General features: G+C 33.5%; 1 protein-coding gene across 7 annotated transcripts in view; it reads left to right on the top strand.

The window, feature by feature from the left end:
- Grik2 (glutamate ionotropic receptor kainate type subunit 2) overlaps positions 1-27,416 on the top strand; it is a 628,064-nt gene that overhangs the window by 253,466 nt on the left and 347,182 nt on the right. For all 7 annotated transcript variants that reach the window (XM_074077776.1, XM_074077791.1, XM_074077781.1 and 4 more), the window contains one exon: positions 2,537-2,710. In XM_074077776.1, the coding sequence (XP_073933877.1) occupies positions 2,537-2,710 (174 nt within the window). The remainder of the gene's footprint in view (positions 1-2,536; positions 2,711-27,416) is intronic.

Here is a 27,416-nt window from a genome sequence, read left to right as displayed (position 1 = left end):
TATCATGAACTTCATGGCTGATTCTGCTATCACAGAAGACATACACCTACTGTCACAGAAGAAAAAAACACAGATTTGGAGGGAGCGCTGTTTTTCTCTCCCTCTTGTTGGAGCAAGCTTTTGCTCTCACTCCTGGTTATTACTGAACCTAACTGGGCTTAACTGGGGGCGACTGGAGATTCAGAAAAGACACAGGATAGACAGACAGAAAGTGGGATCAAGTGTGTTGGGTGCTCAGGCGGAGACACACAACCCTTATTGCTTCTTTTCTCTAACATTATTTTTTAAGGCCTTACTCCTTTGCAGTTCTTTAAAACTTTGCATCTAAAGTCTTCGTGAAATCCTTTCTTAAAACCTCTTTCCTTAGACTCACTCTGTCCCACGTTTTCTCTTAGCTATTCCTTAGCTTAATTGCTCTTAAAGTCTTTTGCCCCCAGACTTGCACTGTCCCATGTCTCTTTAGCTTTCTTAAAGCCTAGGTGCTCAGATTTGCAAACAGCCTACAACCTGCATATGTATAACTCTCAAAGTCTCGGCCCTTAGACTTGCACTGTGAAGTTCTTTCTTTAGCTTTTGTTTAGCTTAGTTTTTCTAAGGACTATGTATAAAGTTCTTTCTTAGCTTTTCTAAGGCCTATGCTAAAGTTCTTTCTTTTGCTTAGTTTTTCTAAGGCCTATGTTAAAGTTCACTGTGCAGACTTTCTATCAACCCGTCTTTAGCTATTCTTTTCCCTTCAGCAACTTCCCTTTAGCAATTCTTTTCCCTTTAGTAATTCCTTTCCCTTCCAAAAGCTTCCCACACCAAAAAACCCCAAAGCTAAAAGCAAAAGCCCAAAGTAAAGGCAAAAGCCTCAAGCCCTCCTTCAGGGGCCTCTTACACCCAGTGGTAAGCAGTGTGAAGCAGTGGCTTTAGGGGAGGGGCGTGACATTGTAACAGGAGAAACCTGCATTCCTGCTTCTCTGAATGTTAACAATTTAGGAGAAACAGCTGTTCTGCTTCCAGGACTGTGTCAATCTCAGAAAAGCAGGTGAACTGCATCTCGCCTTGTTCGTGACCAGTTCTCATAGGCCTCTCATAATCTGCTCTCCACACAGATTTATTTCACACAAATTGTAGGAGCTCTCAGAAATAAGACCCCAAACATATAGTACTTACACTGTGGTTTAGTGAACAGTGGGCAATTGCACAGAAACAATGATTGGATAAAAGGGATATTATAAACCGGGGGAATTTAACAAGGTCTGTTTGTTCAGATTCTTTTTGGTTTGCAAGTACTGGTCAGGATCCCTCTAGAATGAGGGTTTTATTAATGACTTTTAAGGGAGGTAGGTCAGGGAATTCTTTCATGAGCCACTTTAGGGGAGAAAGGTAGAAGAGGACCAGAGGATGACCTTTCTGCTTCTGCAGTTTTCTCAATTTCCTTCAGTTTAAAACACTCAGATTGCAAAAACACCATGTCTGAGCCCCATCACAACTATTTGCTCTATGAAGTTTTTCCTAATGTAAAAATTCAAAGTTCTTTGTTTTGCTTCTAACTGCTATTTCACTTGTCATTTTAGCTCTTTCACCCCATAGCATGTATTGCCATGTATTATTTATTTATGCCTAGAATATATCTTATCTCCTTGGCTAGATCATAAGCATTAAATAATAACAACACTAAAGATTCCTCCACAGTTCAGAGTACAACTCAGGCCAATGCCAGTTGCTTTCCATGGAGTTTTATCCCGCTGTCGGGTCTGTTTAGCTGTGAGAGTCTGAGGCAAGCTGTGCAAGGAATAATGGCATTCGTCTTGCCTTGGTTCTCAATACAGTCTGTAAGATCTGAGGGTGAGCTAATACCAGCTGAAAGAGGGTGAAGTCCTACAAACTCCATGTCCTTGTTATGACATCCAACTCCCTTGATAGCTTTGGCTTCATATCTCCAAGGAAAATGAAAAGCAGAACAAGAGCATTTTCAGTAAACAGATGAGAGATGGCAACAGAAGTAAAGTGCTCATTATGGTGAAGCTGCCAATAGGATAACACAAAGGACGTGCCAGGTTTCTACAACCAACAAGGCTAATGTTCTTTACATTCCCCCTTCACCTCTCATATTGTTATTAGTTAGACGCTATATTTCACACTGTTTCTTAAAAGTAAAATATATATATATATATATATAGTTAAGCAAGACATTAAAAAAACACTTCTGTTTGTTTAAAATATTATTGTATAAAATATAAGTTTAAACTCTTCTTAACATGGAGAATAAAGGCTATGCAAATATTAAATATAAGTTATCAAAGAGCCTGTTATTCTATTGCTGGAATTATAATATGATATATGCATACATTTTATGTGCAGTGTGTACATATTTTCATTGTTAAAGCATGAAGACAGTCTATTTAAACCTTGTTGACTTGTGATGTTTAGCATTGTTCCAGACACAATGGTGTGAAGTCTTTTAAGGCAAGCAAGAATGTCAGGCTATTTTAATAATCTATGTATGTGAATAAGGTCTATTTTTAATAACCCAAAGAAATTTGTTTTTCAGGACCTCTTTGCTCTTGATGTAGAGCCCTACAGATACAGTGGTGTCAATATGACAGGGTTCAGAATATTAAATACAGAAAATACTCAAGTCTCTTCCATCATTGAAAAGTGGTCAATGGAACGGTTGCAGGCACCTCCGAAGCCCGATTCAGGTTTGCTGGATGGATTTATGACGGTATGAATAACCATTTAAAGATCAATTTGTGTTTCTAAGCAGTCTTGCATAAATTATTAAATTCTCTGGGTTCAAATTTTAGTTTAATTGTCTGACAGTAAGGCATGGTATCAGAGCTTCTATTGCAAATAATTTTTATTATTTTACAATTTTAACATTTATCTAAATCAATTCTATACACTTTTATCCAAGTAATTCCAAAGGTATTGCAATTATCATTAGGCTACACAATGTGGGAAATTTCTTTAAAGTTACTTAATACCATATAGAATAAATTAGAGATAGAAAACAATATTAGTGTGATCATATCCTTGATCATACCTACCAATATGATTTCTCAAAAAACATTGTGATGTTTTTTGATATCTGGTGTTGTATGAATGGCTTAAGTCACACAAACATCTCCCCTAAACTCACTTATTTTTAGACTCAAGACCAACCAATATTCACACTTGATTAAGAGTAGTCAAATCTTAATCACACTTACCTAGTAGCCAAATATGACTAATGACTATCTTTTTAAGTAGGTTTATAAAAAATTGTGGATACTTGGTGGATTCTCATTACCTACATTTTCTACATACTAAATTATTACTACAATTTGGAGCAACTCAACACTTGGGCAATATTTACATTTCATAGGTCATTACTACTAACTTTTAATGAGTGTTAGACTACACAGAAACTTTATAAACAGAAACATTCTCTATCCTTACATTTGGAAAATTTTTTTGTTATGATTATAATTGCATGTTTGTAACACTGTAGCAAGATAAAGGGATAGTTTATTTTTTTCTTTAAAAGAAAATTTAGTAAATTAAGTGCATGCATGCAGACTGTGAAAAAAAATGGTTACCCTTTGAGGCACCTACTTCTTTCTCTTTTTAAAATTTTATCGTTTTTAAATTTGCTCACATGTGTATACATTGTTTGGGCCACCTCCTTTCCCGCACTTCCCCTTTCACCCCAGTTTCCTGGCAGAACCTGTTCGGCCCTCTTCTCCAATTTTGTTGAAGAGAAAATGTAAGAAATAATAACAAAGACATAGTGTTTTTGCTAGTTTGAGATAAAGATAGCTATACAGAGAGATTCCTAGTGTTGCTTCCATGCACTTGTGTATTCCAATGCACATTGGTTTATCTCTACCAGACCTCTTCACTACTTCCTGGTCCCTTTCCCATAATGGCCTCTGTCAGTTTATGATTATTTTATTCACTCCTCTACAGTGAACACATCAACCACATTCAAGTTTCAGGTTTCCTTCCCTTTCTGTATTCCTCCCGTATGCATTCTCCCTTTAGTGTATAACCCTGTCCAATATAATTACACCATTTGTTTTACCTTTACAATCTGCACATGAGGGAGAACATGCAATTTTTGGCCTTCTGAGCCTGGCTAACTTCATTTAAGGTGATGTTCTCCAGTTCCATCCATTTACTTTCTGATGGAATGTTTCTTTTCTTTAAATCAGAAAAGTAATCTTCTAGAATTTGAAAATATTTGATATCCACATTAATTTTAAAGAGATAATCTGAGGGGAATTATGCTATTTAACTGGTATTAACCTAAGATATACTTGAAAGTTGCTATTAAGATAAAAATGCTTATATAATGTAAAAATAAAATATTTTCCTCCAAAGTTTTGCCGCATTTAAGGTGAAATATAACCTAGAAAAACTACAAATACTACATTTCATTACCAACTTGAAGGGCAAATCAAACTTTTGAAACTTAAAATGATTTTATCTTTTTAAATTAAATTGTATATAATTCTTCAAATTGTTATTATAACGTGCATATTTTCCAATATATTTTTTCTGTCATCACAATTCTTTAATTTCAAAATGAATCTTATTTTTTTTATTTAAAAAACATTATTGAATGGTTTTACAGGAAGTTAGTCAGTAGACATTATGACGTCTACATGTTATCCCCTGAAATTAAATACTCTCTAACTAGTAATAACTTATGTATACTATTGAAAAACAGATAAATACAAGGGAAGATGTATTAATTTCTTGTCTTGGGAAGTAGAGTGCTTGGAGAGAATTAACCTCTACATAACAGCAAAGGGGTTTCAGGAATGGTACCTTTTTGGGTTCTCTTTCTAACCATGAGTTCATTTCTCCTCTGTTCTGTCCTTTTGAATTTACAAGTGCTTTTGTAGAAGTGAATAAATGATAGAATAAAAATGGACCACTGAGATAATTAGCTGATTTTTCTAGGCATTGTATATGCACCATGGATTTTTAGAATTCTAAATACAACAATTTTCCCTTTCGTATAGTCCAGAAATGCTTTTCAAGTGACATCTTAAACAGAAATAAAAGGAAAGTTCTTACATAGAATAGGTAATAACAGATTAATGTATGCAGTTTTATTTGAGTTACTGCAACATGTAAAGATTTCACAAGGAAACTTATGTGAGAACATTTTTAAACAAATGGGCTAAAGATAAGTTGACTTGCATGAGCACTTTTTGTATAATATTGCTTATCTCAAAAGCTAATTATCATGTTTATAAATACAATATTAAACACAAAATATTGTGGAAGTAGACATGAGATTTCTTATTGATTTAATGTTTTCTTCCATGATGGATGTAAATTATGCTTTTATCATTATCTTTTTGGAAAATTAGTAACATATTTTTTAAACTTTTCATTATATAACATTACATAAATAATATAAAGAGTACACATAAAGCCATTTCATTATATAAAATTAATTCTTAATTATAAAATACTATGTGCTTTTTATAAAAAATAAAACCAATATGAGATCTGTATTAAAATGTTGGTATATTTATACCTTGCATGAGTGGTTTTTTTCTTTGCTATTTAACATTATATCATAAGCATTTTATAAGTCATTATGTGTTTAGGAAAAGAATATAATAGGTTATTTCTACCTTGAATGCATTCAGAAAATTGAGAGGGTTTTAGTCAGAAAAGAATTATAGCCTGGCAATATGGCATTGGCAACATTCCCTTCAATCAGTTCATGATATCTCAGTATTTATATATTTCTTGTTCTTCCCACCCCCCCCATGACCCTGTAAAGAAATGAAATTATCAGCAAATTCCCTAGTGCTTGAAGCAAGACCTATTATTATCAGTATCATAGTCATTTACCACCATGTAAGATCATAGTTCTTAGAGTTCCACATCCCCTTTTCATGTTTGAGCTATAAAAGGAAACAATGAATTGGACTCATAAAAGTTTTTTTCTGGTTGAGTTAGCATCTTAATTGCTCCCTAGGATAGCTGCTAATCAGCTAAATGGCAACTGAATAGAAGACCACTTCTGACTTATGGTTTCTTCTTGTAATGTCTTTGGTTGTCATATCAAAGGTGTAAATATTACTTAGCTCAGTACAGTTTTCATCTTGTTGTAAATCCAACCAAAGAAGCAACTCCCACAGTATGTCCAAGTTCTATCTAGTTAGAGGGAAAATATGACTTTCTTCAGTCACACATGGGGATTTTTTTTTCCATGTCCACACATTACCATTCATTGGATGATCTAAATTTTCCTGACTGAAGTCCTTATTACAAAGTCCTTTATCTACTGTTAATTCTCATCTTTCCATGTCCCTGGAGGTGTGGAAGTCCTTTCCAGCAAGCATTATCATGGTCTTTTCCTGTACAATCAGCTGACAATTTTCCTCAGTTCTCTGCATAGATACTGTCTTCCTTCTTTGAGTACTTATTATAGGATGAAAACTCAGAGTCTTATGATTATTGTATTTATTATTAATTTGTTGAGTTTATAGCAATCTCAACTCAAGAAAGCCAAATCAGGTACAAGTATCTCAAGTTAACTTCAAAACAGTTTAGTTATATAGAAGAAATCCTTCCCAGTAAGCCTAATATTCCTGTGCAAAGTAGTACTAATGTAATTGTAATGTACCTAGTGGCTTCATAATATCTTTCCTTGTACTGTTATATAATGATACATATATTCATTTATTTATAGTATAAGTTTACTGCTAAATCAACAGCTGTGTCATTTGGATTGATATAGAGAAATTAGTGTTTCAGTAATTTAAACTCTGCATATCAACTGCTATCTCCAGTTTCTTTCTTCTAAACAATCATCAAACACTGTCAACTCTACCACATATCTTTTAAAAATACATTCTTCTTTTTAATCCCCAAAACTACACTTTAGTTAAGAATCCAATGGTTTTTCCATTGGCTGTTGCAAGTCTTCTTACATAAGTCCCACTCCCAACCATACATCTCCAACATCCACCCTCTCTCTCATTTGATCTGTCCAGAACTTTGCTCCTAGCTCCACATCAATTACTAAGTGAAATTTGGGCTCATTTGCTAAGCTTGAAAGGCCCTTCATGGTCTGGCTCCTGCTTACCTATTTGGTCTCATGTTTTTCTACTTCCTGTTCCGATAGGCCACCATCTAATCCTTGGTCTATCTCACTCATCAACCATTTCAACACAGATGTTCCCATTGTCTGAACCACTTACTCTTATTTGAATGCATGAAGCACTCCTACTCATATTGTAAATTTCAAATTATCTGTTATCTTTTCTGTGGTTTGCTCTAAGTCTTCCCAATACTATAAATCTCATTCTTCATTTATGCACTTTACATATAACTAAGTGTTGAAATTTAAATCTGGTCTTTTGTTTGTCTTCACACTCCATTCCCAATAGATTGTAAATTCTTTTGAGGCAAGAATTAGATGTCATCCTCTTGATGTTCCTGTACCTAGTTAAGGGTCTGGTGCAAAGTAGGTGATCATAATGGAAGAGTGACTTCTTGCTTGAGAAAATGTATGTGTTAATTGATTTCAATCACATTACATCTGTATTCTAATCAGTAAGTTGTCTCATTTCCCAAATATATTCTGGAAGGCTTTTTAATTTACCTACTTGCACTTTATTATCAAGATATCTAATCACTTAGAAAATGCAAATAAGCTACTCTTAACCATTTGTTAAAAAATTCCTTAGACAGTAAAAGTTTAGAAATATGTTCAGTAAGTTAGAAAAATTTTCATTCTTTTATGAAGGAAGAAAGAATGTTCGTGAGAGATGAGTCTTTATATGTTTAAATTAATTTCTCAGCAATTCTTTTATTTTTACTTTTGATTACTATATGTTCATTCATGAAAAAATGACTTTTTAATTAAATAATGACTTTTTAATTTTATTGCATTGTAAAATTTTTCTAGAAATTCTTTGTAGTAACAGATCACCACCCAAAAAGTTTTAAATTTCTTTCATTATTTGATTATCATAAGTTGAACATAAACAACTTTTATTTGAAAGTCACGGCATATACTGAGGGGGTACAAATGATCACTCTATTACTTTACAAAACTTACCATTAGGAAAGTGAATAAAGACAGAACCACAAAGAAATAAAATACAATCAGACAATTTCATTTTCATTAAACCTACAAGACTGCCATTGCTACGCTCTGATTATCTTAAGTTTAGTTGTAGACATCATTCTTCAATTCAATGAAAATGAGAATAAATATAAGGTTTTGCCACACAATGGACTGAACTCACTATTTTATAATCAAAAGTCACTCAGAAAAATTTGACTTTTTTCTCATATTGCATCAAAACATCAGATGATAAGTATAAAAAGTAGAAAATATATGTAGATAGTATACATCTTTCTATTCATATCTCACATCTTTTTTGGTACAAAAATTATGTTTAAGCTTTGATTATTGACAATCTCCCAAATATGGTGTTTTTAAAATCTCATTCCCTATGTTTAAATTCTTGTTCATATCCTTTATTTTCCATGATATTATATAATAAGAAAGGACAAACATCTTTGAAGACAAAATTACAGAGAATTTCATTTTAGAACTTAATTGGCTTTTATTTGGGATTCATGAGTTAGAGTAGCTTCCATTCTACAAAATAAAGGAGATCTCAACTGGCAGTAGTGGATTTTGTAAGGTGGTAGCAAGGAGACAGAACAATACAAAAAGAAAAAGGTGATTTGTTAATATCTGATTACTTTAGGCTACTTTTTTTCTCTAAAGTCTAACACAGAGGATACTTCCTTACTTTACCTGCTCAGATAGATGGTATATCTTGTTATCAGAGAATTATTTTTAAAAGCCAAACAAATGAAAATCTAGAGTCATTGGGGCTGTATGTACTTCCTAAAAGATGTAGTTTGAATATGTGACATTTAGCATGAGTGACTCAATCTTGCTTTTGTCTGGTCTGTTGGGACCTATTTCAGGAGCTCAGTCCAAACCAATGACCTCCTGTGATTTTTAACACATGCAGTATATATACTAGGGATTTTGCATTTCTTAGTATTTTGTTGAAAATGTGTCATATTTCACAAGGAAAAGTAAGTTCTGTAACTGTTAGTTTTATTTTTGTCACTACCATAGAAGATTTTGGGGTCCATAGTATAATCAAGTATTATAGAAATATTTGTATAACATATTTCAGAGTATGTAATGGAGTCACAAGCACACCATTGATTGCATTTATTTATAATAGAGTAAATGAGTGGTAAAAGGACATGGAGTATGTAGCATGAATAACAGAATACTATCATATTTCTTCATTTTATTTATTTATTAGTCTTATGACACACTAACCTGCAAGCTAAATCTGAATATAAAAAATTCAAATGACCTTAAAACCTCCATTGTTTCATTAACATAGAACATTCCATCTAAATGCCTTTGCTCGTTGTCAGATTAAATAATTAACATTTATCTAAAGTTGACAAAGAGATGGAATTTCTATTTTAAGTAATTATTTCTTACATGAAAAATAGCAGTTGTGATGAAGCATTGTCTCCACACTCATGCTACATTTTAGGACAACTTTTAAACTTTTAATTTGGAAAAAAGAAAGGCTGAATCAAGACACTTTTATTCCCCTCAATCCTGAAGAGAATTATTTTAGCATAATTTATTTTTTCTTACATGCTATAACACTTCGGTAGATCTCTCTCTCTGTCTTTCTCTCTCTTTGTGTTTGTGTGTGTATTGTTAGATGATTAATTGACATCAAAACCTTAAGGAGCTTTCATAAGAATGTACTTAGAGCTTAAATATAAAGATCTTTAAAAAATAAGCCTACCAATGATTTGAAGTGTGCTATTAGAATGAAATATATGTATATATTTAACAGACATGTAAGTCTTGTTTGAAGTTTATGGAAAGAGTATGTGCCATTTATTTATTTCTTCTCAGAGTCAGATTGTTTCTTTATTAGGTTAAGAAGACTGCTTATTTGGGCACAGAATTAAAGGATGAATTTTTGCTTATCTTTTTAATGCCATTATACAAGACAGTTAAGTATATTCTATTTGCATTTTAGAGCAAGACTTTTGTCACAGAATCTGCCTATAGAAACCAATGTCTGCTTCCTTTGTAAATATCTAGTTTATTTCTCTGAGCTTTGATTACCTAATTTATTCAATGGAAGGAGTAAATTTTACATCATAGTGGCAATAGGAAAATCAAATATATAACATTTGTGCTAGTCAAAGGTATTATCTGGCACATGGTAGAATGTCTATATAAATAGATACCATTCATCAAGGCAAATGCCATTCCTATACAATAGTGCCTATGATATTTCTGTTCAAAGTTCATTACTCCCAAAGTCTTTTGATGTAAGATATTTGAACAAATATTACAACTGAATATGAATGAAACTGCAAAAGTGCTACCTTTTTATAAAAATCTAAGTGCAGTTAGTTGTTTACTTTAATGCTTTTGCTGAAATTAAGTGAATGAACATGAATCCTAACTGATTTTAATAGCAAATTGTTTTTGTTCATTTCATGATACTGGTGTCTAAGTAATTATATTTACATTAGAAAATAACTAAAACAGGGTATTGTATGCAGTTTTGTGATATAAAGGCTTAAGATATTGTCAAGGATTTACTTTGATGCAATAATTTCCCTGCTATGCTTGGCCAATGCTCTTTAAATTCACATTAATAAATCAAAAGAATATTTCAGACAAAATGAAATGAAGAGTTTTAGGGTGAATTTGCCTAAGGGATATTAGGAATTCTCTTGCTTTGTTATGCAGAGAGGAAATATTATGTTGATCTTTCATTTGCCTTTCTAAAAGGACTCATAAATATTTTATTCATTAATCTTCAGAATACCCTGTGATCAAATTGAACCAGAAAGGAAAAGTACAATTATTAAACAGACATAGATATTGAAATGGTACCAAATCAATCCTTCATGAAAAATTTCTGTGCATTGTTATTTATTCACTCATTTTTCAAATATTTACCAAACACCTACTATATGCAATGTGTGTTAGTAGACCATGTGAAGGATATGAAAACCCCTATATTTACATTACAAAATGTTTGCTCTTGAAGAATTATTAGTTTAGTAAGGAAAGTACAATATAAGCTTCAATAAAAGAAAAAATGTTCATATGTAGTAAGTAATATATGTAGAAAACAGTACATTTACATGAGAGTTTATCCATTTTTTTGGTTTAGGATATAACTACAACTTTACAGAAACACCCAACTTGAGAATATTACATGCCAACATAATAAAAAGAATAGTTCTCTTCCTTTGTAGTCCCTTCACAGGAAATACTTAAAAATCCACCTTCTTGTGATAAATCCAAGACTCAGAAGGTTGATCAGGTTGGTTGTTGTTGGTTCCAGTGAAGGATATTCAACTCAGAGTACCCTGTCGTAACTGAAGAACTTCCTAAGTACTACCAGGTTTGAAGCACTCTGGTCCTGGAACTACTACCAGCACTGGGTCCCAGTACTTCTACTGAGACTTCAGTAGTCAAATGTTCATTTCTATTTGCCCAAGCTTCTATTGACTCAAGTGTTGGAGACCTTTTTTACTAATTAATTCTTTATATTCTCTCTGGGCTTAAATTCACTTTCTTTTTTTTTTTTATTTTTTATTTATTTTTTTTTCATTTTTCTTTTATTATTCATATGTGCATACAAGGCTTGGTTCATTTCTCCCCCCTGCCCCCACCCCCTCCCTTACCACCCACTCCACCCCCTCCCGCTCCCCCCCCTCAATACCCAGCAGAAACTATTTTGCCCTTATCTCCAATTTTGTTGTAGAGAGAGTATAAGCAATAATAGGAAGGAACAAGGGGTTTTGCTGGTTGAGATAAGGATAGCTATACAGGGCATTGACTCACATTGATTTCCTGTGCGTGGGTGTTACCTTCTAGGTTAATTCTGTTTGATCTAACCTTTTCTCTAGTTCCTGGTCCACTTTTCCTATTGGCCTCAGTTGCTTTAAGGTATCTGCTTTAGTTTCTCTGCATTAAGGGCAACAAATGCTAGCTAGTTTTTTAGGTGTCTTACCTATCCTCACCCCTCCCTTGTGTGCTCTCGCTTTTATCATGTGCTCATAGTCCAATCCCCTTGTTGTGTTTGCCCTTGATCTAATGTCCACATATGAGGGAGAACATACGATTTTAAATTCACTTTCAAGTTGGTCTAGTGCCCTACTCTTGCAGCTTTTAGTTATCTAGATCTTTAGTTTATGAAACTAACAGGTAATGTGCCTGTCACACATAGTCACAGGCTGTTTCCAGACCCAGTCCTTCCCCAAGACAGTCAAGCCTGTCTAGACTGTGCCAGGATTGTGTGCTCTCATCTTTGCAGTCTTAGTCTCTCATAGGTATTCTGGACTGGAGTCTTATTAGTTTGTCTCCTAGTAGTTTCCTTGATCCTTTTGCAAATTTATTTGCTTCCTCTTCACCAACTTACAAAGTCACAGTACTAAGGAGCAGAGGAGCTGGCATTCTATGTAAATCCAAATGTAGAGTTGCTTTGACCACCAGAGTGGTGCATAAATGGCGTTTTTTTCTACTTAAATTTTAAAAAGTCACTTTATGGATCTACTCAGAACAAAAAAACCTATATACCAAGAGAGTTTGATTTTCTACTTTTCAATGCATAGTAAATTAATGACATTATTTTATTACTATTACTATTTTAGCATCATCAAGTACTGGGCACACCTATTATAATTGATGTGATCTGGAATGGAATTTGGAGGAGTTAGTGTTTGATCTGGATCTTGAATACAAAACAGCATTTTGATAAGAATAGATGAGAGCAAGAAGGTCATCTTGGAAGAAGATAATGGAAAGCTGTTGAAAATTTTACAGGATTTATAGTAATAAATTAGTAATAAAGTAATAGTTATCTTCTGCCACTCTTCATGCCTTGTGGTAGTTATGTGAGGACATACTTGATTTATACTAATTCTAATTCTTTAAAAATATTCTGTAAGATGCATCATTCTTCACCTTAGAGATGATGGGACTGAGGATCAAAAATGTCGAGGGACGTTCAATTATGTCCTAGAAAGGTATAGCCTGAGCATTCATTCCAGACCTTTCTAACTTGATAATTTGTGGTCTTCCTGCTCCACCTGTTCCCAGGAAGTCTTGTCTGTCTATGCTGTACAGATGTACCAGATATACTCCAATGGGGGCGTGAGCTGTAATTCCAGTCTGAAGTAAGAAGGATTGGTGTAGAGCAGAGGATGCTCAAAGGAATGATTGAACAGGAAGACTTTTTTTTTTTTGAAGTAGGAAGAACAAGGAGACAAAAGAGGCTTTTGAGTTTTTCATTTTAAGCGATTGGAAGGACTCCAATGTTTTTAATAGAAATGGGGCTGTCTGGAAGAACAAGTGGATAGAGGAAATGACATTGACTGCAGACATTAAGAATTTGAGATGATTGTGATACCCAAAGGAAGAGGGGGTCCAACAAACAGTTGGAAGCTGGAATACTCTTTCTTACTGCAATAATGACTCAAGTTTTCGATATTGCTATTTTTTGTTTGTTTCCGAAATTCAGAAAATATCCCAAAATCCTATAGGCATATGTTTATAACCCTTTATAGAGAAACACTTAGCTAACCTTTTGAGCCAAATAGTCTTATACTCTGAAAGTTAAAGAATTTAAGTAGTGTTGGATGTGAATTAAAAAATTCTTGCATCTTTTAGTGCCTTTCTTTCTCACTAGTGATATCTTGAATCTTGGATATAACATCTCCAGGGAAGAGATGTTAATTTGAATTCTGATTCTGGCTTTCAAGTAAAATAATCCCTTTGTTAAATATTGTCTTTAAAATTAATTTCTCAAACTGCATTCTTGGCCTTTAGATATTTATTCATCTTTTCAAATGCTTTACTTTATCCAAGAGAAAATGGAAATATTTGATAAAGACTGTGAAATACTTTTAAAAATGAAATTTTCTAACCATTAAGGAAGGCGTACATAAATTCACATGACAAAATTCCTGCATAGTTTTCTAGATTTGAGAGTCTGCTTGTCTAAAAATTTTTAAGAAAATTTTTGAACAATCAAAATCACAATAAGGTAAATATAGCTGTTACTCATTTATTCACTTTTAAAAATCATCTTTGTGTTTAGCCTGCTATGTTACCATTTAATATTATGTAAATTTATTATATAGATGGTAGATAGTGTGGAAAATTCTAAACTATAACAAATACGTGAAAGAAAAGTTAAGTTTCCTCTTCATTGACACATCAAGTAGAGAATGGCAATTATCATTTTAAGAACTATTAGACGCTTTCTTACTCTACCTTCAGGTAATTGATTTATGAAGTAAAAACCCTCTGTTTGCATTAGTTTGAACATATTGATTGATGTTCACAAAATCTTTAAAAAAAATTACCTCCAACAAGCTACTCTATCAGAGTTCCTACAGTTTGCCCCTGCAGATGGGTATTTTTTGTAAAAGGTCAGTAGAGTTTCTTCCATAACCAGTTTATGCTTGTTGTGCTTATTAATTACTTAATTCAATTAAACACTATCTAAAATTATGAAACAACAGAGCAAAACCATGAAATCGTTTCTTTGAAACTAAGATTGTTACATTGGAAAAAATTGATAAAAGCAAGCCACTTAAAATCATTCTGTTTAAGTCTAAGCTAGACAATCTTGAATGGTACATTTTGCACTGAAATTCCTATGCAAGTGTCCTTTTATTCTTGTTTCACTTAACAGATTATGAAGGTGGAAGTCGTAAATAATCCAATATGTTTGGGAATTATGCATTGCAGGAGAGAAATTCCAATCAGCAAAATTTTTCCTATGTTAAAAGAGAAGGCATTGTGGGATTTCAGGCCCAGGTAGGTTGAGGAATTTGGGCTAGCCAAATGAGTAGGTTCTTGCTGTATTTCCTCCATTTTATTAGTGAGGTGTGAAATGAGTAAATCAGCAGGAAGGAGTTGGATTGTGCAAAAAACTAGGTTCTGGAGAACTGCAGGGCATTGTCTAGGTTAATGGCCTACTTGAGAATTTTGAGCAATAAGTGTTAAGTGAATCTTGCTATTATTATCCTGCTACCTAGACAAGGACAGTGAGTCAACAAATAGTTCAGTATAACCACTTTCGTTTCGTTAAGTGACCATGATGGAGAATAAGAAGGAAATAAGTTGTGGGCATTTATAGGCAAATATAATAGTAATACCAAATCATAGATATTAAGTTTGAAGTTAGGAAACAGTAGTTTGAAGGTAGCTGAAGAGTGGAGGTAGTGACCTGAGGTAGGTCCCCAAGGGGCTGAAAAGTAAATAAAGTAGGTCACTGAATGGGGGACTATAATCAAATTGAAGAACGTGGAAATTATTGTCGAGTGAAAATATATTTACAATTAAAATTTTAGCTGGGCAAAAACCCTTGTTCCTTCCTATTATTGCTTATACTCTCTCTACAACAAAATTAGAAATAAGGGCAAAATAGTTTCTGCTGGGTATTGAAGGTGTGGGGGGGGAGAGGGAGGGGGTGGAGTGGGTGGTAAGGGAGGGGGTGGGGGCAGGGGGGAGAAATGACCCAAGCCTTGTATGCACATATGAATAATAAAATTAAAAAAAAATTTTAACTGAGGCCATGACTCAAGTGATAAAGCATCCAAGTAGGAGGCCCTGAGATCAAATCCCAGCACAATCAATTAATCAATCAATCAGTCATTCTAGATTGTTTTCTAAAGTTGCTATATTAATTTACATTCTCTCCAAAAGTGTACCATGCTACTTTTCACTACATATTTTAATTAATAATAATTCTTATAACAGTATTTAGACTTCTTTGTTTAATAATTTAACAATTTAGATAGAATTTACTATTTCTGTTGTTTTGTACGTTAGTCTTCCTCCAGAAGACTCCAGAACCCCGCCCCCTTCTTGCCTACCCCAAAACTCATGTACTAGAGAAAGCAGTCATAAAGGAAATTTTTGTTGAGTTTTTTGTTTTATAGTGCTGGGGATTAAAACCAGGACCTTGCACATGCTAGGCAAACATTTTACCATTGAGCTACATCCCTTGCTATTACAGGTAGTTCTAACTAAAAAAAAACCTATTTTTAGAAATTAAAAAAAATAAACCTTTGATGTTTACTATACATAGCTTCTCTATACCTCAAAGATAACAAAGGTGTAATTATTATTATTTCATCTTGTATGGAAACATCACAATAAACACCAAAGTACAATTTAAAAGAAATTTTATATTTGTTGCTAAAATGTAGGTATACTTATCCTAATTAGATGAAATGTATACAAATTCACCTTATAAGTGGGTAATACACTTAACTGTTGATTGTTAGGTGATTTTCTTTTAATACCTGTGTCCTTTTGAAAGATAATTGTTACTTTAAAGGAAGTAAAACTATCTTAGTGCATGTGTTTCAAAAAGTGGCTGAAATGAAAGAAAACATAAAGTTTGATAAAATGTGTCAGATACTATGGAAAATAAAATTAGAGATGGTTAATGCATTGAATTCACTCTTTTAACATGCTACCAATGTATGACTGCAGTCATTTATAATTGCCATCAAATGACAAGGCTAAATATGGTAAAAATATTTGCATACCAATTAATTTCTTCATCCACTTTGATAGTGTTTACATTTTAAAAATTGAATGTACAGTTCATCAAACTGCATTGTTTCTATTTCTTTAATGAATTATTTAAGATAAATTCTTAAAATGCATAATAAAAATAAATGGAGCAGTGTTAGAAAATATATAAAGAGGAATGCAGAATTCTAATTTTGTTTTTTGTATTGTACTCAGTATTTTGCCTTCACCAAAATATACCCAAAAGGACAGCATTGGACCAGATGTCCTCTGTGATCTATAGAAAAGCTGTACTGTCCTGTAAATGACTCAAACATGAACCAATGAATATGCTTTAGGCTTTGATTTTTGTTTTCAATTCAAAGATAAACAGCATGAGTATATCATTCAGAAATGATTTATTATGTTTTGTTTCAGTATGGGAAAAATGCCTTAAAGTTGTAGGAAGGGAAATTTCCATTAAATAAATAGGTAGCTAAGCTCACATGCCATCCTTCCAGCTGAATAATTGGATATTGGGATGTCTAGGTATTAAAGCTTATGACCATGGTAGTGACTAGATTGCAGAGTTCAAACTTATGTTTCTAACACTTGGCAAGCTTCTTATCTCTTAGCTTCAGGTTTTGGCCCAGCTTTAGGATGACACCGAATCATCTGCTATTTCTATGCAATAGAAAGCAGAGAACTCTTGCCATTAATGTTCAATTCCACTCTCATGGGAGTTTCACTAGGATTATGAAATATGCAGGGTGTTTGTTCTGGATAGGTAAAAGCTTCCTGACTGTCTATGGAGGGATGTTCTGGGTTTATCCTTAGCCTCTGGGTATTATATGATGAGAGGTAAAAGATCATACAAATCACTCAACTATGATGTCCCTGTCAGACATAGTTGGTCCTAGGGTTATTTGATCAGGATAACATTGGCTATGTTGTAAGGAGAAGAGGTCACTAAGTGATTTCCCTCTCATTATGAATACTTTTGAAATAGAATTCATGTCAATGCCATCTTCTGGGGTAGTGAGATTGCAACATAACATGAAGTGGAGAGAGCATTTGCAGAGACCTGCACTCCTGTTCTGGCTTTACTGCCTTTGGAATGGTGACTTGAACCCTGTTTTCACTTTGGTCAAAGGGACTTATGAAGTATACCTCAAAGATAATCGAGAAGATCAAATATAACTACATTTATGCTAATATTTTGGAAATGCCTAGTGCCAAATATATGCAAAATGTTTCTGATACAGCAATTTCAATTTGAATCAAGAGCGATTATACTTTGGAACATTCAATTGTTATTGCTGCTCTTTTATGAATCTTTGAGTCATATTTAATTGAGAGATAAAACAAAACTGTATAATAACTAAAATTTTGTTTGATTCAGACTGGCTGTAGGGAAAATAATGTCACTAACCACGATGGTTCATAGCCACTACTGTGGCTCACCCACTCAACAAACCCTGAAGCTTCCTTACTTTCCATGGGGGTTTACTCTTAACTTGAGGTCACAAGACTTGCCTTCCATGCTTAGTCACCTTTCTGGGCTGATCCCCACACAATTGCTGGTAAACTATGTGTCTCAAAGGAGACAATCTATTCACTAATAATCTTGATAAAACTATCTTTGCAGATGTGGTCATTGGAAAAAATAAAATCTGCTTTAATCTCCTTCTCCTTAACCAGGGCCCTGCCTATATACTGCCTGAAGATTGATGGGCATTTTGACATGACATTTCAAAGCAATTCTCATGATGTTTGGCCTTCTAATCCTAGTGGTAAATTAAAAAGAAATGAAACAAGTCAGCCCCTTCACAAACAGAAACTTCACAGTTGAGACTCAGTTCTGTTCATGAGGATAGAAGTTCTTGTTAGCTGTGAATAAACACAAAAGATAAAGATTGTGGAGAAGATGATTTTTAAAAAATCCTAACATCTACCCAAAACTTACTTCTCTAACAATTACAGGTCTCTGAGTCAGGTAACGCTTTAAGTGAAGGTCATACAGACTCTGTATTTCTATGGCCCTGACCATATGTTTCCTGAAGGAAACATTGGAAAACCACTTAAGTTTTATATTTTAGAAGACCTACTGCTTCCTTCCATGAGCTGTGTGCATTTTGATTATAAAGGAACCTTTCTATATTTTCTCTCTTTTTGCTCTACAAGTAAATTATCTTCTACTGGCATTTGACTCAAAATGTTTCAGAAGAACCTTTCTTCTTTCAGGAGATAATTTATATTGGCAGAATTTCAGAGCATTCCACTCCTTTATCTCCATGTCTGTACCTGCTTCTCCACTCCTCGTCACTCAGGTCTGATCATATCTTGAGAATTGCTCAGATGTTCCTTAACATCCACTTCATTGTCAATCACTGGGTTGTCACCTATTTTACTGTTCTCACAGCCTTTCTGTTTAGGAGTTCATTGGCTAATGGCTCTCTCCCTTTTTTAATTTTCTTATTTTATCTACTTATCTATCTATTTATTTATTTTTCAGTTTTGGGGATCAAACTAAGGGCTTTACAACATGCTAGGCAAGTGCTTTACCACTTGAGATGTGTCCCAACACTTGTATATTTATTGATGTGTTGATTTATTTTGAAAGAAAGTCTCCCTAACTTTGCCTTGGCTATCCGTGAACAAGGATCCCCCTGCATTTTACCTCCCTTGTAGCTGGAAATATAGCTAATGATAGCGTTTCTTATATAAGATTTAGAAAAGCAGATATTTGACAGAAATTCTTATCAAAGTAGGCTCTGCTACTAGAACAAACTCATTTAATTAATTAAGAAATTCAGTTTCATCATCTAAAAAAATTAGCATTCTCTCTACTCCATAAGGTTCTTAAGCTAATTGTATGAAACAATGAATGTAAATGTGTGTAAAGTATTTTTCTTAGAGCCTGGTATCTCTCAATACCTATTACTGAGGGAAACATGGACTTAACATTATGTTTTAAAAATATCTGTCCAGAAAAAGAAAGTTGAAGCACCGGAGTAAAAACAATACTTGATTTTTTTGTGGGACAGGCAAACAACATTGAGATAAAAAGGGAAAAAGTATTTTAAGTAAGTATATTCATGTCTGGTTTCTTTAGCGTTACGAGTGTGGTAAAGCTCTGGTTTTAATCAGATTATTTCTATCTTGCCTGACTTCGGTACCCACTTCTGAGTATTGGTAACACTGAAGTTTCTATTCGTGAATGAAACCCTGCTGGTGTGGCTTTGTAGGAACTTCCAAATGGCCTCTCACCACTTTATGAGTGTCAGGATGGTAAGAATTCTTGGGAATGGTAGCATTACCTGTGTAATACATGGAAATTCACAAGGGAGAGTCATAGCTTTACCATGCTGGCTTTTTTAATAGCACCTATCAATCCCAGTTAATATTTCTCATTTTTTACAATGACAGTATAATTGGCTGCTAAATTTCAAAAGATAAACTCTGAATGTTTAGAACAACTTAAAAACATCCTTTAAAACAAATTCAATATAGTGATGAAATTCATTATGTACTGAATAATTTGAAAAATAAAAATCACCATAGAAGAATGTTTAAAAATCATATATTGTCCATGTGCATCCTTAGTTTTGTGCTATGATTTGAGATACAAAAGATCATAATTTTATTGTAAAATCTGGGGAAGAATATTCATGACCATATGCTTATGCATGTTCTCTCCTAATATGTAGTCATAATATTAATAAACTACATAATGTAACAATTTGCATAAGAGGTGACACTTGAGTTTAAATAGCTTTGTCCTTACTTATGCTTGACTTCCCTGGGAATCGAGTGACCTATATTCAAGCCCTTTGAAGCAAAGAATCAAAACAGACTTTCTATTATGAGAATTTAAATGCCAAAAGGTGCTACTGACTTAATGTAAGATCAGAAAAGAAAGCATGTTATGACAAAAAAATCAAAATGAGTAGAGAATTCTCACTTGAATTCTGAACTCAAAGAATAATAAGCAAAAACATTTTCATATAATTTGGACACATGAATCAGCAACAATTGGCTCAGATTTACCTGATCAAAGCTAGCAAATAGAATCTTTCTCCTCAAAAATATTAGACTGCACTGTTATATTTGGTATATTGAAAACATTCTTACTGTAGTGTTCATCAGTACTTGCACAGCATTTGGTACTAAGGTCATATCTATTTTGTGTTTCAAGTTTACTTCATTTGGTAAAATATGAAGTTCAAATGATCACCTAGGTTGGTCATACCACTGCAGATGACTGTGTACCTTTGCAACTGACCTGAAACTAGAATTTTTAATTATAACTAAGAACATAATTAAAATTGAATGAAGACAATCATAAAAATATATTTAGCCCCTCAGCACATTGAAGTTATTTTGTTTGGCAGTAGGGTTACACTGACTGTCATGTAGACCTTACTACTCCATGGATAGGCTATGACCAGCATTACCAACATCAGGGAAGAAGTACAAAATCACAGGCTCTTGTCTAGTCTACCTTTTAATGACATCATTAGTGATTTATATGCTGATCAAAGTTGGAGAAGCAGTGATTTAAGATATCACTATATACTTTCTCATTTTTTCTTCTAAGTAATAAATGTAAACTACTTACCAGTGTGAATTGTAGTAAAAATATTAATTTTGTCATAAAATGTCAAGTATCTATTAGGTTTTATGTGTATATCTATCTATCTATCTATCTGACTAAGAATGCCACATTGCAAAGAGTGATCTATTATAATATGTGTTTTTATTTTCTACTAACTAGGTATTGAAGGTGTAAAACTCTCCACATACTTCATTACGGTAACAAAGTGTTTCTTAGCAACAGGTGTCAGAGCTGCATTTTCATGTTTTCCACAACGGAGGGACACATATTCTCACATTCATCCATAACTGACTTAAAACTGACTAAAAGAATTCTTGCTTAAGTCAGTGTTCAACAGCACACTTTAAAATTCACCTACAGTATCCAATTGGACTTTAGGCAAGGTGATATTGTATGTTTAAAAATCTATACAAAAGCACAAGCATGTAATCAGAATTCTTTCTCTTCAGACATTTCATGTGCTTCTTCACAGAAAATAGTGTTCCTCAAAAAAGTAAGCCTACCTCTGTATTAATAGTATTGCAGTATATAAGCAAAAACCATACCACTAAGATGTTTGGCAAAGATCAAAGATAAAAAAGTAAAACAACCATCCAATTTTCCTTTTTGTACTGGAAACTTGTCAAAAAAGGTAAAGAATAAGGGAAAAGCTGGATGCAGTCCTTGTTCTAAGGGTAGAGCAGGCTGTCAGAACCAAGATGGACTGTGAGTAAGGGCCAAGGCCCACTGTCTTTCAGGTTGTGAGAACCCTCCATTTTAAAAAGAAAAATTACACTACTAATCCACTTAGCAGCAAGATGTCTGTCATCATTACTGATTTGTATGCATAGAAAAAAACCTCCTGACCTTTTCTTCTGTAACTTCTATAACTATGTGAATGCAGTTTCCTTAAGGCCTTATTAAATGGTGATTTACTTTCTTGATAACTTCGCATGCTGACTTCCTTCAGGTGGCTGGATGTGTAGGGACCCAAGTCAATGGAATACTTTGTTTACAAACATATAATGTCTTAAGTTCCTAAATAAATTAAAGATATTTCTCAGAAAATGTGTCACAGGAAAGGGTTGTAGTGGGCTTTCTCATCTTCTGACATGAGGTTTATTAAACTATGTAAGATATTTAGTAGGAGATGGTGATGAATCCATTTCTTTTATTGAAACTCTTTTGACATCTCTATTCTTGCTACCTCTTAGTCAGTTTTCATAGCCAGCAACTGTTTCTTGCTAACCTCTGTTATGAATTTTTAAATTATGTCTCCTTAGCAGTCTAGACACTTTATTCTTTAATGATTATGGTTAAATATGGACATATGTTTCACTACACTTGTGACAGGGAAAGTTAAGCTTCCTAATTCTTGTTTTTAGAAATAGGTCTCTGTACTGAGGCAAAGAGAACAGCTTAGCTGTCCATTCTCTTCTCCTCCTATATTCTCTAAAGTGTGAAAATGGGTAAAGTGAAGTGTATAGTACCCTAAAAACCTTAAGCTTGACTTTAGGATTGCTTTCTTTCATTTGTATTAAGTTAATATTAGAAACTTCTTTTTATTAAAACTATTACCTGAAGTTTATTGCTTTCAAAATAAGTATTGTCCTTAAAGTCATAAATATTCCTCCCTTCATTCTTATACTGAAACACAAAGAAATATTTAAGGCATTTTAGAGTAGTGTGTTCATTTGTTATTTACAGGAGTCTGCAGAGATGACATAACACTTCAGCATTGTTCATTTGCAGATGTATCTCAACTCTGTTCCTTTTTTAATATAAGGAGAATCTAGATCATACCTCCAGAATTAAAATATGAGTCATACCTTCAAATTAAAATTAAAGTGAATCAAGCAGTCAATTTTACGATAACTTTTGGAATTGCTTTCCATGAGATTTTTGTGATTTTTATTTGATGGGTCATTAAAAATCAGGAATGAATGTGCTTTCTGGTGCCTTGATTCCTCTGGTGTCAGCGAGTTGAAATTCAGTACCTTGCATTCCTCTCTATCTGAGAAGAGTGTTCAATTAGCACTTTTGAGTTTAAAATTTAAAAAATAATAGACTTCAATACTTCATCTTAGAGATAGTCATTAAAAATTCCATTTGATGTCAAGTTTTAAAATGTTATCTCCTGAATTATCCATTGGATTTTCCCCCCAGACTCATTTTAGGCATGATCATACACAACTGTTCATTTGTTTTCAGTGCAGTACTTGCTGTCATGTTTAAGTATGATCCCTGACAATGTCTAACTTCACTTTTAACATTTCATTTCTTAATTCCTTTTGCTTTGTCAAGCCCTGTTATTTTGCTTTTTATCTTTATTGTAGCATACCTCTGCATCTAAAGTTCTTAGAAATGTTTGTTTTTAATTTCAAATCAGAGAAATTGATTTTAAAATAGTATGTTAAATAAGGCAAATTGCTATGATATTAAACATATGAAAATAATCCAGTGTTTCCCAAGTTTAAATAAACAATTGTAATATAAACAGATGCACTAATATAATGATATATAAAACATGTGGCTAAAATTAATATTAACAGCAAATTTGAATGGCTACAAAAATGAACCCGATACTATTATATTTATGAATGTATGTATGTATGTATTAGTAGTACTGGGGTTTATCCATTCCTCATACTTGCTAGGCAGGCAGCTCTACTATTCCAGCCATGCCCCCGACACTCTTTGATTAAGTTTGTTTTTAAACAATGTCTCTCACTTTTGCCTGGGCTGACTTCAGACGGTGCTCCTCCTACTTTTGCTTCCAGAGAAGCTGAGGGTGTAGGTGTGTACGACCACACTTGACCTAGTAATGTTATTTGATTTTTTAAAAAAAATTCTTTTGGAGAGCTGTGGAGATACAGTTGGGTTCAATTAGACATTTCCTTTCAGCATGGGTAGGATATAGTGAAGAAAAGAATACTATAATGGAAGTGGGCAACAGCCAGGGAAGGTTCTACAAGTTTGAGTTATCAGACTGATTAGGAAAGTCATTAAGATACAATGAAGTGTGATGCTAAAATAATAATTATAGGCCCTGTTTATTAATTTTTTTATTTGTTAGATATATTAAATATTTTGATCTTGCTTAAATTTTGAACAACCCTGGGAATACATATATTATTACTGTTTATAGAGAAATTGTGTGAGTAAAGAGGGTGAGAAAACAGCTTCCTATTGACTTCATTGACAACCAATGGAGAGAATTTTTGTGTTGGGTCCTGTGAATTTAATCCTCATAACTTATGAAAGATTTAAAGTAAGCACAATTATTCCCATTTCATGGCTAAAAAAATTGAGATTCCAAAGGGTTCAATTAATTGTGCAACCCTAGGACATCTGGCTATTTTTCCTGTACCCTTTCCTTTGCATTCTTTACTGGTTCCTTAATCTCCACAGGAATCATTTTCTCCTTTCTATCAGCCTTCAAAAAAAAGCTTGTTGATTGCTCTCTAATTATAAATACTAGGAGAAAAGTGTGTAAATTGATATGCAAATGATCTTTTCCCCTTAGCAAATTAGCACTTTACTTCCACCTAATTAAGTAGCTTTGTGAAGGAAATGGATTTTTGAGAGAAGAATGGAAAGTGTTTGGATTTGTTCTAGGGGTGTTTTGGTGCAGCAAACCTTGTGAATGAGGTATAGAAAAAAAAAGAGACTTTAGTGGGAGCAAACAATGAAAGCAGAGAAAAAAGACAGAGGTTGAAAAGGATAAGAGAGCTTAAGTGTAATGGCTGACAAGACTTCATGGAGCAGTAAACTACCTTTCATCTCTTATCCTTTCCTAATGATAACACTTATTTAAAACAAAAAAGCAAAAGAAAACTTTAATAATAAGAAAGTTCTGTTTCCTCTCATACATGAGAGTGTTAACACTCAATACATTTATTAACATGGATATATTTTCAATGACTAATTTTAAGAGTTTTTGATTTTTTGGATATACTTTTAATTGATTCCTTCAATATATTATAAGAATTTTCCTTAGGAGTCACTTGTAATATAAATCAACAGATAAATCTCTACCCATATATATGTATTTAGTGAAATTAGGAGAAAAGAATGTATTAGCTTCTTTCCATGATAGGACTCAAGCAGTTTTGATAGAATGCTATTTTCAGCAATTGGCACTAAAGAGGAATTCAGCAAATATATGGTAAACAAAGGTACTGGCATAAACAGTGCCATTTAAAAATTGTCATGAAGCTACAGTAACCCAGATTCACAGTTACACATTAAATCCATAATAATCCTCCCAAATTTTATTTTTATGGATCTAACCAACTGTTTACAGATAGGTAACTAATTTATCTGTAAGTTAAGTACTTATAACAGGTACTTACACTGCTTTTGCTGAAAAGCATTGATTCCTTACTTGGGCTCACAAGTTAACTATAAAGAAGACCTGGGGTATGGCTCAAGTAGTAGAGCATCTGTCAAGCAATTATGAGGCCCTGAGTTCAAAACCCAGTATTGAAAAAAAAAAATAAAAGCAGGTGAAATGCTTGGCATCCCTACCTCCATTTATATTTGTCTTTGCTCTAAGCCATTCTCTCTTCAGTTACTTTGCAATCACCTTGAGACAGGAAGGACAGGACTGATCATAACATCTTTATGACAAGGGACAGAAATTACCACTAAGGAACAATGCAATCTCCTCAGGATAGATCACCTGCCAGGCAGCAATGACTTGTGATGACAACTTCTCCAGAAACCCTCTGCAAACAAGGACTGAGATAATGAGCCATCTGAACACATCTATGACCAGAACTGCTTAATAATTATGCATACTTCTTCCAATGCCCCCAATTCTTTGTCTATTTGAAGCTGACGCTGATGCTTATGTCTATACCCAGAAGATGGCTGAAGATGAACTGAAGTGCTGTTTTCCTATGGCATGTCTGTGCCACATAATAAATGCCCTTATTCTGCCCCTTACCATGTCTCTTTATCTGGCATCTCGGGGTGAGTGGCCAGACCTGACTTGTAGAATCCCAGGAGTTTATGTTTGGGGCCTAAATCTCCAGATTCGGTTATGTTGTTTGTATATGGGAAAGTTTTTTAATCTCTGCTAAACTTGGCTACTCAGGTTCATAAATAGCTGATTCCTATAAATCACATAATGGCATATTAAATATTAGCCATCCTTCTCAATAATATAAATTTATTTACACCCTGGAGAAATTTTATTTATTATTTTATTTATTTATTTATTCTTGCTCATATTGTTTTCCTAGGTATTATTATCTTATCCTGATCATAAATAATTTTTGGATTTATAATATTTGTTATTGTGCTTTATTCATTAAAATAGAGTGAAAATAACTACGAAGTGGTAACAATTGAGTATTCCATGAAGGGTCAACTCTGCTATTGGCAAATTCACTTATTTACTCTAGGTGCCCTTTAAGAAAAATGAAAAGGAATCATATTGCTACCTTCTAGAAGATTATAATATATTACAGAAATATTTTTGCCATAAAATAGCTAGAAAATAATTGTCAAGTACACAATTATGATAAAAATTATTAGAACCATTTTATTATGAGTATTTCTATGGAAAATGGTGACAAATATCATAAATCAGAAAAAAAGGTCAGACATTCATTTCTTAATTTGGATACAAAAGTCTTTATTCTGTTACTGAATACTGATATCCCAAGAGCAATTGAAGATATATAATTTTTTGGAGAGAAGATAATGAATTTCAGAACCTCAAACATGGGCATCTCTTTTTCACCTAGGCTGTGCTCCTTCCAGTGTATTGTGAAAAACCCTAGTGAGATTATGCTGCCAAAATGTTGAAGATTCTACTCTTTTATAACAGGATTTGAGATTATCCAGTTCATCATCTTTACTACTTGAGGCCCAGGGGGTATCTTAGGGTTTATCCTGTCATAGTTTTCTTAGAAGTGAAGATTTGATAAGACATCTGACATGGGATCCTCAACCAAGAGAGGGTTTAAACCCTGATATCAGTTCATTTTCTGTTTATAACAAAATACCTGAAGTTGAGAACATCATAAAGAGCTTTCATTTGGCCTATCATTCTGGTGGCTGGATGGATCAAATAGAATGGTCCTAGCATTCTGGTGAGAACCCTTCAAGCTACATCCCAACATGGTAAAGAAATGGAAAAGGAACATTTACATACAGAGGGGAGAGATTGCAAGGCAAAACAGGGAGGATGTCAGAGAGATATAGGAGTCACTCTTGCTGTTTTTATGACAGTCCAAT

This window comes from Castor canadensis, chromosome 1 (genome assembly GCF_047511655.1).
Source record: "Castor canadensis chromosome 1, mCasCan1.hap1v2, whole genome shotgun sequence".
NCBI classification, from domain to species: Eukaryota; Metazoa; Chordata; class Mammalia; order Rodentia; family Castoridae; genus Castor; species Castor canadensis.
This window is presented reverse-complemented; position numbering and strand designations above follow the sequence as displayed.